We start from the raw sequence: 15,907 nt of genomic DNA, 5'->3' as shown, positions 1-15,907 counted from the left end.
ATCCTGTTTGCTTCCAGGCCTCTGTCAGTCCAAAGAGAACCTTTGGCTCCATGGTCCTGGGCTCAGAAGTCCCGTGCAGAGTGATGTTTATTTTGTGTCAGGGACCACTAACATGGATCCCCAGGGGAGCAGCAGTGTGGCTGGAGCCAATGTGTGTCCAAACCCTGATCTCTGGAAGCACAGACTGTTGTGCATTGCTGTCCATTCCACAGCACTGTCTTCCCATGTGTGCTCAATCCAAATGTACAGATTCAGTTCAGAGGAGTTCATCCTTTCTAGACTGAGAAATGTGCACAATCCTGCGTGAGCACACTGAAGATTTGGGTTCACTCCTGTTCCTGCTTCAAGCTTCCAACAGGGCCTTGGATAAACTGCTTCATTTCTGCATCACTTCGTGATTTTAAGGGCAAACTTGCTCATTTCCACCAGCACATAAACATTTCTTGGAGAGGAAGGATGTGCCTGTATGCCTTGCACAGCAAGTCTCTGATTTGGGCAGCAGCCTGCAGCTATCACTGCATTACAAAGAGCAGGTGGAAGGGGAAATGGCCTGCTCATTAGCATGCAACAGAAAGTTAAATTTGAACAACACCTGCAATTTGTAAGTTTAAACCATCCAAAATTAATGAAACATTTAAGTTTTCATATTATATTTATTTTAGAGTTGTGTTATAAAAACATGGTTGCTGAGAAGCTTACGCAAATGTTTTTGGTTTTTAAGTGCTTTTTTTGGTGGTGCTCATGACTTGAGCAGTTCCAGCCTCTAATTGCTTGTTTATTAGTCCATTTCTTCCACCCACCCACACTTGTAGCAACACAACTCTTAGCAAGTCACACAAGTCAAGGAGTACACACATCTGGAAACCTAATTTCTACGTCACTTGGCCCAGTAAGTTTTCACTTCTGTGGAAGTGCCATGTTTCAGAGCACAGTCCCACAAGCAGGGCAGAAACAGGTGCAAATATTGGTCAGCTGGAACTTCCTTTCACTGTCATTGCCCCAAAAGCATGGGACTATACCACATTTTCATTCAGAAAGTCTTTCCAAGAAAACCAAACCTACCTGGACAAGGTCAGGACCTGTGTTGAAAAATAAACAGCAGCTGTGAAAAGATTCAGGAACTGTTCTGTTAAATTATCAGAGAGAAGTCTCTGTCTCAGTAGATCGAAGGAGAAACCCTGGTGCCTCAGGTTTATTTACATGTTGGGTTTGATCCTGATATTGCTTTGCTCTTTTTCTGAGCATCACCAAGAGTGAATTATCATCACAGGAAAAAGACAACTTTAGAGGCAGGAACTATTTTTATTTGCCAGTTCTTCAGGTTAAGTACAAAACTCAAGTGACTACGCAATGGCTTATCTCTATAAAGTGTGCAAAATCAAAAATGCATTCTTCAGAAATCTGATAACTTAATTTGTTTTCAAATATGTGATCCTTGATGATATGAAATTGTTTAGAAGACATTAGTAGTGCTTTTTTCTTTGTTTGTTTTATTTTTAGAATATCAGAGCTAGGTTTCTGAAGCTGTTTTTTTAAACGGTTTACAACTGCCACTATAAAAATGGTAGTTCTTTATAAAAAAGAAACAAGCTGAAAGAACAGGCTAAAATTGAGCATGGAGAAAAGTAGATAGTGTTGAAGGCTATTTTAGAACAAATTTCAGGAAAGTTCATTGTTCAGGGATAAACTAATTAAGCTTTAAATTAAAATCTGTTTATTTGAACAGGTGTAGCTTCAAGAGTTACCTTTAGTTACAGATCTTCTTCTCCTTTTCATGAACCCCTTTGCAGTTTATCCTGAAGCTCCCCAGACCTGTAGTGCCTGTTCTAAGAGAGAGGTTTTGTATGAATGTGTTAAAAATGGAGGCTGAAACTGAGGGAAACAACCTCACTGAGAAGAACATGCACTTCAGAGAAACAGTGGTGCACTTGCTTCTAGGAAGAGTCAAAGGGTGCCATGACCTTGGTGTGCAGCAAGCTGCTGTGCATCTATATTTATCTATACCTATATCTCAGACTAATAAATAAAGGCACATAATGGAATCTGTGACCCTAAGGTTGGATTTACTACCACTGACAGGGCCATGATCCATTTTCCAAGTTCTCCTATTATATTATTTTCCATCCTTCTTTAAAAAGAGAAATCAGCTTTTCATTTGGCCTTGGAAAATCTTAAAGAATGTTATCATATTATCATTACTTAAGTGAGCTTTTTGGGATGCAGGGGTTTTACTCCTGTGAGTGAAGGATTATACATAGCCTACAGTATTACTGTAGCTGAGGATCTTCATCCTCATCTTAAAGATCATATTTTCTCTGAAACCCATGAAGTAGGAAAGGTCCATACAGAAAAAGAAACCTGGGAAAATGTGTATAAGGAATGGGGTTTGGGATAATTGTTTAGAATAGAACATCAACTGTATTTTTATAAGGCATCAGTATTGGAGATGGGCAAAATTACTTAAGGCAGAACCTTCAACTTGAAAGTTTTATTTTACTTTTTCCTTTCCAATGCAAAGTTCAAGCCAAGTTCACTAAAGTTTGTGAACCCTTCAGCAACATTTGGCTAAGTTGCAAGTCTGAAATTATATGTGGTTTGGGTGCAAATCAGGATGGATTTGATCCCAAGTCACTTGAAATACAGCACTTCTGGCCACATGTAGCTCTGTGTTTCAGCCTTCTTTGCAGCCCAGAGCTAGGCTTGCCCAGAGGGAAGCTGTGGCTCAAAGCCCTGTGGATGGTGTCCACTGCCCTTCTCATTGGTTTTTCACAGAAATGGTGAGCGTTGTGTACTTGTCCTGGATGGGTGCCTTGGGCTCCAGCTCAGCTAGAGGTTCATTATAAACATCCTTATGTCTAAACTTCAGAGTTGAAGGGGTAACGTGCATCTCACCCAGTTTTCCACAGGGAGTTTTCTTCAGAACAGACTTCTTCCTGGTGAAAGCCAAAATAATTCCAAAGGGTGCTCATTGACTAGGAATTACTAGGGATTTTTCAAATATTTATCTGTAAAGACTTTTTGAAGTAGAAGTAGATTCCTTCAGATAAGTCTAAAAGTTTTTTCAGTTCTATTCTGTGTAGTGCAGGGTCTGGGGAAAATTTCTCATAGAAGCCAGAAGTTGGTTCCTGCAGGTCTTAGGGCTTTCTTTGTGCCAGTAGCCACAACAAGGATACCTACCATGATGGTAGGGTCAAACCTTTGGTAATCCACAATGAGCAAGTGCTGGTCCTGTCTGTGTTAAAGACCTGAACATCTGTAGATTTGAATAGCTAGATAAGATATTATTAACAGTTATTAATACAGTAAATAATTGTTATAAATGCTTAGAGGACTTTTACAAAACCTGTTATGGAGTGACTATATTTTGCTGCCAAGTAGTAGTGCATTATTTTGTGAGATAAGGTATCCTTTCCTCTTTGTTACACTGACTTGAACAACCTTGAAACTCCAGCTAAACAAGTCTCCAGTCTTTCTGAATTTGTATGGAATGACTAAGCTTTAGCTGAGAGTTTTCTGACATGGTTCAGTCTGTTCAGGTATTTTACTGGCTTCCTTTTCTTCTCTGTGAAGGGCAAGTTCATGAATAAGATGACTGGGAAATAAGTGCCAGCAACTTCTATATAATTACATGAGGAGTAACTCTGCAGCTCTTATGGCAAGGTTTTAAAGAGTTGCCATGTAATCACTCTTTTCAGAGCCAGCTCCTCTTAGAGAATTCTTGGGATATGCTCTAAGATGCTAAGGGCCCAAGAGAAGCAGCTTTTGTCTTTTCTAGTGAGAAGTGGCTAGGTTACTTCCCCTGTCACCTGTACGCACTTGTCACTGGCTGCTTCCTTATATATTGCATCCATTGTCCCTTGAGCAGTGGCCAAGAACGTGGATATCCAGCCATTTCTAGAGGAAGGTGCTACTGTTTAGCTGCAATTATTCATCTGTGAACACGCTTCAAGTGACACAAGCCTGATAGTTTTTAATCTTTATGCAACAAGCATGCAGAAAAGAGCTGCCCGAATTTTCCCTTTTATGGTCTCTACCTCTATCATAACTGACAATAATAGAGGCGAACTTTGGATATGGAATACAGTTTTAGAACTAGGATTGCAGTTTAGAAACCTTTCAGTGTGCTGTTAAACTATCCAAATGTGGTCTTGATGTATGCACTTTGAAGCTGTTTTGTCCACAGTGAAATCTAGCATTCAAAGCAATTTGACATTGTTAAGTGCTATTTTTAGTGTGTTTTGATACAGGTCAACTTCTATTACATCTTTTCACTTCCAAAAATGACTTCTATTAGAACCTAAACAAACCTTAGCAGCAACATAGATTATATGTGCATGTAGGCACATATAGGTACAAGGTAGAATTTACTACAACACTCTGCCTCTCTACCAGCCTCTGTTCACCTTTGCTTGCTACCTCTGTTTGTGCTTTTCTTTCCAGACCAGCTTCCAGCACTTGAATGCCTACCTCCCTTACCCACCTGGGTGTTGATTGTCTTAAAGAATTTCTTTTTTCCAAGTTCTTCTTTTCAGATATAAATACTTCTATTCAGGGTGTGGATTACACATGTTCTGGTGGCAGATTCTTCTAAAAGCAAAATTCTCAGCAGAAATGTTATATTCTTCTGGACTTAATTACATCTAAGACAGTGTTAGTTCTTAAGAGATAAACAGATTTTTTCTCAGAGAATGACTTGCACCAGGTACTGCCAAGCACTTTAAGCTGATTTACTAAGCAATAAAGTGTTTAGGACTCACTTATGATCTGACACTAGAGTTCTGTAATGCTCACAATTTAGGGAGTTACAACTGACTTATATCACTGTGAAGTCAGAGATGGTTGGCCATTTACAAGAAGTTAGCCTCAGAGACCTTCCAAATGGAGCTTTTTGTTTTAAAAAATTCTTTTGAATCCCCATCCAGAGTGAAGTTTTCACATGGGAGCACCACTTAACATGATTATTAAAACATGTTTTAGAGGGTGTGTGATCTTAAAGAGAAATGGAGAGAATATTAAAGCACACATACTAACTGGGGTACTAGTGGGCAGGAATTCTGCTCCCATCTTTTTTTTTCCAGTGTGTATAGATAGTTTTCTCTCCTCCCTCTTACACTGAGCTCCTCTGTAAGTAACTGCTTAGGTTAAGTTAGGTTTTCCTTTTCTGTTTTAACTGTTAGCTTGTTTTGTCTTCATTTTGACCCACCCTCTCAGAAAGAGTCCTGAATGCATAAAAAGCTTTTGCAGTGTGCCCTGAAGCATGTCTGCTGATGAAGCACATACAGTGTAATTATGGATAGCACGATGCAGCATCATGAAGTGCCTTTGTTTACAACTTCTCTATCAGGAGAGTATAATGAATGGATTCACTGAGGAAATGCAAAAGCAGATGCCTTTGGCTGGCTCCTGTTGTTTTCTTTTTGGCAAGGACAGAGGGACGAATCTGCTCTGGGACAATCCCACTGAAGTCAGATGAGTTACACCAGGCAGAAACTGGAACTTTTTTCTTTTCTTCTTCTTTTTTATCCTTATTTCCATTTTATTTTTTAAAGTTTTGGTTTTGGTTTTTTTGTTTTGTTTTGTTTTAAAGAATACAGTTTCCAGGTCTCTTTTTCCTGACTGTCACACTTTCTCTTTCCACAGAAAGCCTATGAGAAAAGACTGTCTGCTTCTAAAAAGGTAGGATATCCTCTTAGTCACTAATAACTAATCTTAATAGCTGTATATGTTATATATATATTGACCAATGGATGTTATAATAAAATATCTAACTATTTATATTTTAAAAAATACTGAAGAGCTAAAATCTTCAATACTGAATGGGACAGTAAGAACAGATTGTGCTGTGAGAGGGATGCAGTGCTAACACACAGCTGTGCTCCTTCAAGGGCATGAGGTGTGCTCAGAGCTGGCCTAGGCCAGATATGGTATCACCTTGAAATATGCACTCATACCTGGCATATACTGAGGTGTAATACTGGGCAAAGCTTCTGAGGGCAGGTGTCTGTGAAAGCACCCCCTTTCACATGTCTGTGAAACCTTAAGGGAAGAGAAACCTGTGGCAGCTCGTGGTATCTTGTATATTGGCAAGGGATAATTTTTAAAAAGCTTTATTCAGGTAAAGCTGGAATTGCACAGTGTAATAACAGAAGTTAGCAGGACTGCTGCTGCCTTCTGCCTGCTCAGGCAGTGACCATACTTCTGGGTTTTTTCTCCTGCTGGAGGCCTGAATGGTGCCTCTCACATAAAACCTGCCATTTACAATTTGCCTTTTGCTGAGGCTCCCTTTGTGCTCACACAAGGCAGCTGGCAGGAGTGCTGACCTCGCCGGAGCAGAGCTTGCCAGCTCTGCCTAATCAATATTCAGTAGGGCTGGCTGCTCATTGCGAAGCCATTGATTATCTCTGGAAGGTTACTCCCCCTGGGTGTCACTTTTCAGTCTCTTGCCCGTAACTCCTCTCCACCCCCATTCCAGGCTCTCAAGAGGAAAGAGTGCTGGGATAGAAATGCGGTTCCCATTCAGGATCTGAATGGTTGTCCTCAGATGTCAAAACAGTCTTTCAAAAGAAGGTGATTTCCTCCCTGCCAGATTTTTGTTTATGCCAGTTTTGTACTTTTAATTTCTGGGATACTTTTAATGATTGCAAGCTGTGGCACTTTAAGCATTAATTGTATTTGACTCAGGCAGGTTGCACTAAGCCTTGGTTTGCTGTGACCAAAGGAAAAAACCCACATATTTTGCACAGCTGTAGGTGACCTGTCTGCCCTCTTGTGTGGAAGGGGAGAGCCATGATTTCCTATACCACGCTATTCAAGAGTAAATGAACAGGGAAACTCATGGAAATGTAAAAACATGGCACACACCCCTATTTGCTGGTGTGCACTGCTCAAATCACACCAAATTCCTCTTTTCTAACACAAGAAAGGAGGCCAGTGAGGCTTGTATGGCCTGCCTATTACCTGAAAGTGAGTTTGGTAAAAATCATATCAAAATCTCTCTTTTAAATGTGAATTGTGCAGTTAAGGCTGTATTCAGTCATTAATACAGTAGTAGAGAACTGTGAAATAAATCTGCAAGTCTACACACTTGAATTCATTAGGAGTAATAGAGTCCAGGTGTATAGGCTGATACAAAATAATTACTGAAGGAATAGTTTGATTTGCTTACTTTAATTATAAATATAACAATAACAATCACAACAGAGATCACAGAGCAAAAAGACAAGGCCAGAGGTCTCAAAGGAGGGGAGTGGACAGGTGGAGCTAAGAGCCAGAAGGGTAAAAGAAAGATCTTTGGCACAAAAGAATTGTATTCCTATCTCCATGACACTGTTCAGTTCAAATCAGTGCCCTTTCCAAAGAGCAGAAACTGCACTGTGTTGCAAACTGCCTGCATTAGTAGAAGAATTGTGCTTACAGTTAATGCGTAGTAATTAATTGTCCAGCTTCCTGTTTGTAATGAGGAGATTGAAAGTCACTACTCTCAAGCTTTATCCTGCTTGTCTCTTCTTAGTTTGTATTTGAGGCATCACTAAATCCAATGCAGACACCTCTGTCTGAACAGGAGTAGGGTCAACAATGCAAGTCAAAGCACAGTGGGAGTTACTAAAGCAGGGAAGGTGAGCGTTTGTGAGCGCTGAGGGAGGAGCTGTTGCTGCATGGGGAGCAGGCTGCTCTCTGCTTCTGGCTTGGTACTGAATGCTCCTGTAGTGGCTGGCAGGTTCACTGTTGATGGAACAACACCTGGGCCACACCTGGTCAGTACCTTGCACTGCTGTGTCTGGGTTCTTCTGCCAGAGTGGCTGTGGTTTGTCAGATGCTGATGATTTAGCCCATGTCTCCAAGGGTTTGTTCAGCAGCCAGCACTGGGACCAATGCCAGCAAGCTGGTGCTGTCCCCTGATACAAACCAGAGAGATCATGACAGACATATGGAAATATGGCAAGTTGTCATTAACTGGGGTTTGTTTAGCCAAGGGGATTTCCCGTCAGCTCCCCATCTTCCTGAACAAGGCATGTGACACAATGGACCTGCCTGACTGCCAGAGAAGCTTTGTTTAGTCATAATTAAGGGGTTAAAGTGGACAAGGGAGAAACTGTTCCTCAGCTGACAGAGAGGGAGCTGTCCCTGGCACCGCAGAAGAGTGACTCCACATGCCATCCTTTTTCTCAGGAAGTACTTTCATTTTGGTGTTAGTTGTCAGCTCTTTGTCATTAATCAGTGTTTTGGCTATTGTCTGTAAAAAGGCTGTGTTGCTGCTAAAGGGAGAAGATCCCAGAGACATGGTTTTGTAGTAAGTTTGGAACCAATGACATTTACATCCAGTTTGTCTTTCAGCTATCTTTAAAACACCTGAGATATACTTAAAGGGTGAGGTGAAGGGCTAATATTATGCCATGGTTAGAGAATATTATCAGTGTATTACAAAGGAAATCTTAACAGAGCCTACAGTTCCTATTCTTCTATTTGGCAGAACCTTCCTGCCCCATTTATATTTACATGATCCTGTAGCAATCACTGCAGTGCTAGAGGGAAATACTGAATGGAATGTGTTTCTAGCTTTTGCTTCTGATGGAGCAAAGTCAGCTTTTGGGGACCAAACTGTTCACACCAATCACCAGCAAATCTATGTGATATAGTAGAATATCTGTCCTGTATCTCCTTTCCAATTGTGCTTTAGGATAGTGAGTGTTTAGGGAACCAGAGCTCTCTTGGGGCTGCAGTAACAGCCTGTGGGTTAAAGAGTAGTGACCTCTCTGTGAAAAATTGTATGAAACATCTCCAAAGAGACATGAAATGCCCCTGAAGCCATCTTTTGTGTTTGGCAAGTAAAATGTAATTGTAATACACTCACATTTTTCCTTCTGGATTCTTCATTATGCTGATTATACCTAGAACCTGCACAGACATTCAAAGTGATAGAAAAGAAAGATTTCATAATGATGACAGACAATGTACAATGTTAAACATGCGAACCCCACATTTGTTTCAAGCATGATTTATTTAGTGGAGAATAAGTGTGTGTTTCTGTCCTGGCAGCAAATGTGGAAGGAGAACACAGAGGTTAGCCATGTAAAGACTTTTTGTAAGGTCCAATGTCATTGTGGCCATGAAGACTAAATAACTGTAGGACTGACCTCCACTAGTGGCAAGTGCAGAGCACGACTTTGTATATTAAGTGTAGCAAATGAAGCATCCTCTGGAATTCATGAGTGTAAAAAAAAATTTGAAAGATCAAGAAAACTTTAACACTGGCAATAGTGTTATACTTAAATTTTTTTAAAATGCTTCCCTCAAACAGATGTGAAGTAATGGCTGATATTTTGGGCCATGTGGATTCTCAGAGCAGCTGTAGGCCAGTGGCAGTCTGCATACTTCAGACTGTTGTGGTGTAGGTTTGAACAAGTGATTCAGTTCATACTGGAGATAGCTGCAGTCCCTGAACACATATGGACCCCATTTTCTTATAGAACTCCATAAAAAGCCTTAATATATTACTGCCTGTAAGAAATAAAACTCCAACAACCAGAATTGTGTGTAAGGCCAGACTTTCGTAGCAGGGATGTTGTATGCAACATACTGTTACATGCCCTGACACTGTTCTGTACTCACCTTCAAAAGGACTGGGCAGAAAGTATTTTCTGTAATCACTGCCCCCAGGCAGTGGGCTGTGCCAACTGTTAGTGCAAAAGACAGCATTTCCCATTATAAGTGAAATCTATTTCTAGTAGATAGAGATGAGCTCTTGTCCTGCATTACCAGACACTCTCTTTGATTAAATACTACTAAAAAGGCCCACTAAATAATCTGCCTTGTGTGTTTGTAACCTGAATTATGATAACAAAGGTGCTACAGATCCTTGTTTTCTTCCATTTTGAAGTTGTGCCAAGTATTTTCTCCTGAGTTGATGAAGTGTAGTGTTGGTAATTCTCTGTTTGCTGTCAGTGCATGCTCTGCAAACAAAGGGAGAATCTGGGTTCATTTGTCTGCAGTTAGAACTTGCTTTCATCCTGGTACTTCAAAGACTGTTGTAGAAAGAGTGCAGAGGTGGTATGTGCATCTCAGTTCACAACAGGTGGAATTGTTGCCATGCAGTGATTATACTTCTCAGGTATTTGCTCTGCAGTCAAGAGAATGAGTTTGTTTCATTGGTCAAATTTAATTTTAACATGACATTGGTGTGTAATACATTCACTTTTAGTTTTCTGATAACTTGATTAAACTTTCAGGGTAAAGCAGCACTTAGAAGATTACTAACCACATCCTTTGCAATGAGGAAAAGAGAATGATAAAAAAGCATTTGTTGCTTTGCAATTTTTTTATGATAAAGAACAAAACCCAAAAGATAATGCTGTCCTAACTCTCTATAAATTATGTGCATTTCTCAAAGTTCAGGAAAGCACATAGTTTATGGAGGATCAGGACAACATTATCTTTTCCTTTAAATATGCCTGTACTTCTTTGTATAGAGTTGTGGGAAGTTTTTTTGTATAGAATTTATCACCATGGTGTCTGAGTGCCTTCTCCATGCATTCAGTCTTCCCATATCTTTTTGTGAGGTAGCAAAAGGAGAATGAGAAGTGAATACAGTGAATTATTTGCTCAAGGTCATTCAGCAAGTCTAAGGCAGAACAAGGAACTGAATACAGATAACCTAACACTCATATATTGTCTATCCTTTATTTTAGGAATTAATGGATCCCAAAGATTGAAAGAAAACCACAATGTTGTTTCCTATAGCTATTCTCAGTCTGGATTGACTCAGACCCAGGCTTTTCCTTGGCATCCATTGCAAGCAGCAGATAAAAGGCAGATGTGTTCAACAGTGAGCCCCTGTTTACAGCATGACATTTGAGCTTGCATCACTGTCGCCTCCTTTTTTGTTAGAACTGCTCCTGTACAGTGCCCTCTTTGCCTGCCTGGTGCAGAGAATCACTTTCTATAGAAACTGGCTTGTAAACTGCTGGGCTCCTGGCCAGTGAGGACAAGGGGTTTGCCTGAGGGCAGCACGGAGCTGCTCCCTTCCCACATTGCTGCTCTGGCTTCCTGCAGCCATTCGGGACCTGCTCCTCCTTGTCACTGTGTATGCAAACAGGAGCTGCTGCTCAGGGTGCTCCTCCTGAACCCAGGAGCTCCTCCTGGTTCAGAATGGGGGTAAAATGCATTTCAACATCCCCACTTCACATCAGTGTTGACATATCTGTCTGTGGCTGTCATAGCTGAGACAGAGACAGTACAAAGCAAAACACTTCCTTGTCAGAAGGCTTCAAACTGTTTTTATTACAGCATGCATGCTTTTTATACATTTTTACAAAGCTCACAAGTTTACTCACTGGTCACAAGAGAAAACAAAACGTTTATTGAGATAGGCAGTTGCAGGTGTCTCTTGTTTATCCTTCTTTTTTTCTTGGTTTCTGTGTCAACAACCTTGGTAGGAAATTCTTTCAGGGGTAAACATGGATCCTCTTATCAAACTTCTCTCCAGCTCACAGAAGTCACTGTAAAACCTCTTCCACATGTGGCTGTGCTAGGCACCATATAAAGAGCCCTGGGATGCTCAGAAGGAGGATTTCTTCCTGGGAGATGGCAGCTTATGATGGTGGTCTTCTCACTCTCTAGAGTTTGTAGCAGAATTGTGGAGGTGCAGCTTGTTCACCTTTCCATTGCAGTGTCCCTCAGTGGGGGCAAAGTGCATGGCTTAATGATCCCTCATCCCCTCAGTGCTGTGCTAGCCTGGGACACAAAAGTAATTTTCTCTCTGCTTGAACTCAGTTCCTGTCTTTCTTCAGGTGACAAAGTGAAAGGTCTCCTTCACAAAGTGAAAGTTGTACTCCCATCAGGTACTCTACCTGATCCAGTATGATTTAAAATCTGAATTTGTCCACTAGTTTTGAACTTAAGTGGCAAGTCAGGATGCTGAGCAGTGTGACTGCACTGTACATGATCCTACAATTTCTACCTGTTGACGCAGTGATACAAGAATATCAGTCAGTTTCCCTTTAAAATAAAACTAAAATTGGTCTGCATTCAGGGAAGAGGAATTGCATTCAGAACAGTGAGGAAACAAATACTATAAATTTCTTGGTTAGGTGAAATTGATGAGTAATTTCATACTCACTCTTAGCTGCCACTGGAATGTCTTATGGCAAATTCAGGATCATAATTAAGATGAATAATCTGCAGGATATATTGCTTTAAAAGTTGCATATATGAAGCTGTCAAACTACTATTTTCACCAGGTTTTCCTGGAGAAACATTTTCTGAGACTTTGTACTGTAGACAGCATGTAAAAATATATAAGGTACTTCAAATTATAATAAGGAAAACCTGAGCTCAGTCTTTGGAGGACGAATTGCTAAAGCACACATTTCATATTATATTTGAAATATCATATTATATTGTTTGTAGCAAGAATGTTTCAGTTACCATCTATGCAATTATTCACTCTATATTGCAAAGAGAAAGAGGTATCTGCTTTCCAAACACAGATTTACAGTCCATTAAAGATTTCTGGTTTAGTATACTGCAGGAGATACATGAGGAAACAAAACTTAATCATCACCATCCAGATGAAAATATTTTGAAGGGTAGAAAGTAATTCAGAAGAGCCTTAGATCTATTGAATTGTTAATATTTTGCATTACATTTGATGTCACCACTTTGCAGCCCTGACCTGGAAGGTTCTGCTGCAATAAGCCTGTGTCTGGTGAGCATCCTCATACTTTTTAGACCTTGTTGATGTTTCTTCATTACATGCTGATGTCTGCAGTGTATCTGTGTAAAAAATGAATTCAGACTGAGCCCTTGCAGTAGACACTGCAGAAAACATCTGAAGGTGTATAAAGTTAACTCCCTCAATTATTTGACAAAGAGAATCCCTAAGGATCCAGTGCTCTCTCTCTCCAGCACCTAGATTAAAATATTATGTATTGAAAATGGCCACTGCCCAGCCTTTCTAATTCACATACTAGGCACAACACAGGCACTTAACAGATCATTATTCATCACTTTCTGCTCTGCCAAGCTTTCCAATAATTTATTGACACGTATTGAAAATGTTTGAGTACTCAGAGTTTAGCAGAATTTTCTTTTCCCATGTGGGATTGGAATAGCTTTTATCAAAATCTGCATCTCAGGAGGGTATGGATATATTGCTGTCCTTATGTTCATACCAATCCATGGAAACTTAACCTCTGCTGCCATCACATCTGTGAAAGGAGTGGGTTATTGGGAGTCCTGACTATCCCAAAATGGGCAGTGGGGGAATGCAATTGTACCCAGTGTCAGAATTTACACTCCAACTCCTGAAATGGCAAAGGACCATCTTTTACGGTCCTGAAGAACTTGAAAAATCACTTTTTAGAAAGTTTTTAGCTTAATTCCTAATGAAATGAGGCAGTTGAGATGTCTATATCTGTTTGCACATACCTTTTGAGACTATTGACAGTTTTTAACCAAATTTACAAGAGAGGTAGTAGACTATTAAAGCTTTCTTCAAGTTTTATAAACACTGGCAGTTAAGTAATAAAGGAATATTCAAATTAGTGGTTTTACCAAGGGAACTCTCCAAATGTGTGTTTTTAATGACAAGCCCCAACTGGTCAGTCAGAATTTCTGGAACAGAGCTGATGTAGTGAAAAAGTGTATATATATTAGGGGGCAAAAATCTGTAGGAAACCAGGCTTCATCAGTTCTGTCTCTTGGGGAACAAGCTATTGTACAGCAGAGCATGGAGATGCTGCATAGATGTGAAACCTCAGTTACAGTTTAGCTTTTGTTTTTCAGTAAAAGAGTGTAATGTGTAGAGACTCTTTTAACATTTGGACAGTGGTGCTGAACAAAACCGAGACCATTATATGCAATTTCTGTCAAGGCTTGTGAATGGTCTGTGTTAGCCTGCCAAATGCAAATGAAGATTATCCATTCATTTAGTCCAAGAGAGAAAATGATATAACTTCTTTGGTTCAATTACTTTACTGTGACAAATAAACAAGGAAGAGAGGACTCCAGTATGGCAAATGGTCAACTTCAGATAGCTGCAAGGGCTATAGAAGTCACACTGCTCTGATAGTAATCCTTATTTTACATTATTTGCTGAGACATAGTCCTTACATCTTCAAAGTTATTTATATGCTCCCTCCAGAAGTAGGAAATCTTGTAGAAGAATTGAGATCCAAGTCTCACTTATTTGCCTTGGACTTTTAAGGCAAGGATATATTCATCTTGGTTGGAATGTGGGGTGTTCTCAAGCAGCCTGAGCACCCCTGTTTTCTCTCTCCTGTATTTTCAGTCAAAGCACTAATTCTGTTTTGTACATCTCTGTCATGAAGTAGAGACATTCCACTATTTCCAAATGCTGGTCATGGGTGGGAGTGAAAGGGATGTAGAGCTGAAAAGTGCTGGCTTCTTTCAGTTTCAGCATGTCAGTCCCAAGCACTTTCCAGAAGCTACAAGGAAAGGGTTCAGCAGCTCCTCTGCACCTCAGCCGAGCGTGTGAGACTCACCTGAGGAGTTCATAAGGCTCTGGGAAAAAGATGAGGGAAGCAGACATGCATTTGTGGTTGCTGATAAGGTTGAGCCTCTCAGAGATGGACATGGTACAGAACAGTTTTGCACCCCCAAAGCAGCAGGTTGGATGCCAGGGTGGTGCACTCTGCTGGCTGCCCCCTTGCTCAGAGAGGGCAGGCCCATGTCACTGTGGGGGCTGAGCTGACAGATGTGCCTGTACACCTACAGGCAGTGGGTCCAATTCAGCCCAGAGCTCAACAAACTGCTACAAAAGCAGGCTCTCACCTCAGTCACCTGCCTCTCAAGCTGGAGCTTTCTTGGCAAAATATCTGTGCTTCCTGACAAAGCCTCACATCCTCAGCAGCACCATGTTATGGCTGGTCACTCAGCACAGAAACCTCTCGTGCATCACACAGAGAGCACTGACCTCCAGTACCTGTAGCTTCAAGCAGGTTTCATCAGTACCCTTTCACTGCAAGGTTTAGTTTAGAAAATAAAAGATAAGGTTTGTTACCTTTGTCTCACAAGAATGGTTTTTTGAAAGATAAAGGACTATTTTGGTTGAAATATTCCAGAAGCCTGATTTAGAGAGACAGTTTGTGGTTCATCTTTCTTTCCCAACACTGATGCATTAGTCTTCCCTCAGACCTATCTCCAAAAATGCTCAGATATTTTTGAAGGAAATGAAGTGGGGGCAGCTTGCCCTCTGCTGGCTGCTGGCACCCAGGCGTTAGAAAGAACTCTAGAGAGGGACTTTGGGAGCTCAAATCGTGATCTGCCTAATTCTGCTGGAATATAAACTGGTTATAGCCAGATGGGTGTTGACATAAAAGCCCCTTCTCTAAAGTGACTGCCACGGGAAGTGGAGTTGTCTGTCAGCAGCCAGCATGAGCAGTAGCATAATCATCCTCTGAGTTGAGCTTGAACCATCAGGTGTCAGCCTAGTTCTGTCTCAAGCATTTCAGTGCTGAGTTACACCAGTTATCTCCTTTCCAACAAGCTCCCTTTCTCTGCCCAACCATGCACACAAGAATGTGCTCCCAGTGAAGTCAACAGCACCTTCATACTCCCTTGGAGAGAAAAAATGAAGGGATAGATGGGTAAGTCAGTAATGGCCAGTACTGCTTCCTGCATCTGGCTGTCTTTTATGAGATGATACAATGCACACAGGCTATGCTCTCCTGCTCCCTTGACCAGTTGCAGGGAAGGTGACCAAGAGTGGAACAGTCTCTCCCAGGGCTCAACTGTGCACTCAGGATTATACACAGCTCATGCTTCCATACTCAATCTTGTCCGCCCTACAGCTCCTCTGTCCTTGTGAACTAGTTCTTCAGCTGCCCCAAATTTGTTTTGCCATGACCTTCTGCCAAAAAGAAAAGCTGTTTCTATAACCTTTATATTT

At 40.9% G+C, this 15,907-nt stretch overlaps 1 protein-coding gene across 1 annotated transcript in view; it reads left to right on the top strand.

Moving 5' to 3' along the window:
* The window catches only part of ARHGEF4 (Rho guanine nucleotide exchange factor 4), a 219,940-nt gene that overhangs the window by 8,438 nt on the left and 195,595 nt on the right, over window positions 1–15,907 (top strand). Inside the window, exon 2 of the mRNA XM_039728062.1 lies at window positions 5,641–5,676. Coding sequence (XP_039583996.1) covers window positions 5,641–5,676 — 36 coding nt within the window. The remainder of the gene's footprint in view (window positions 1–5,640; window positions 5,677–15,907) is intronic.

Source organism: Passer montanus, unplaced genomic scaffold (genome assembly GCF_014805655.1).
Source record: "Passer montanus isolate IOZ18808 unplaced genomic scaffold, ASM1480565v1 scaffold63, whole genome shotgun sequence".
Taxonomy (NCBI): domain Eukaryota; kingdom Metazoa; phylum Chordata; class Aves; order Passeriformes; family Passeridae; genus Passer; species Passer montanus.
The sequence above is the reverse complement of the archived record's forward strand: the minus strand, read 5'-3'. Positions and strand labels throughout refer to the sequence as shown.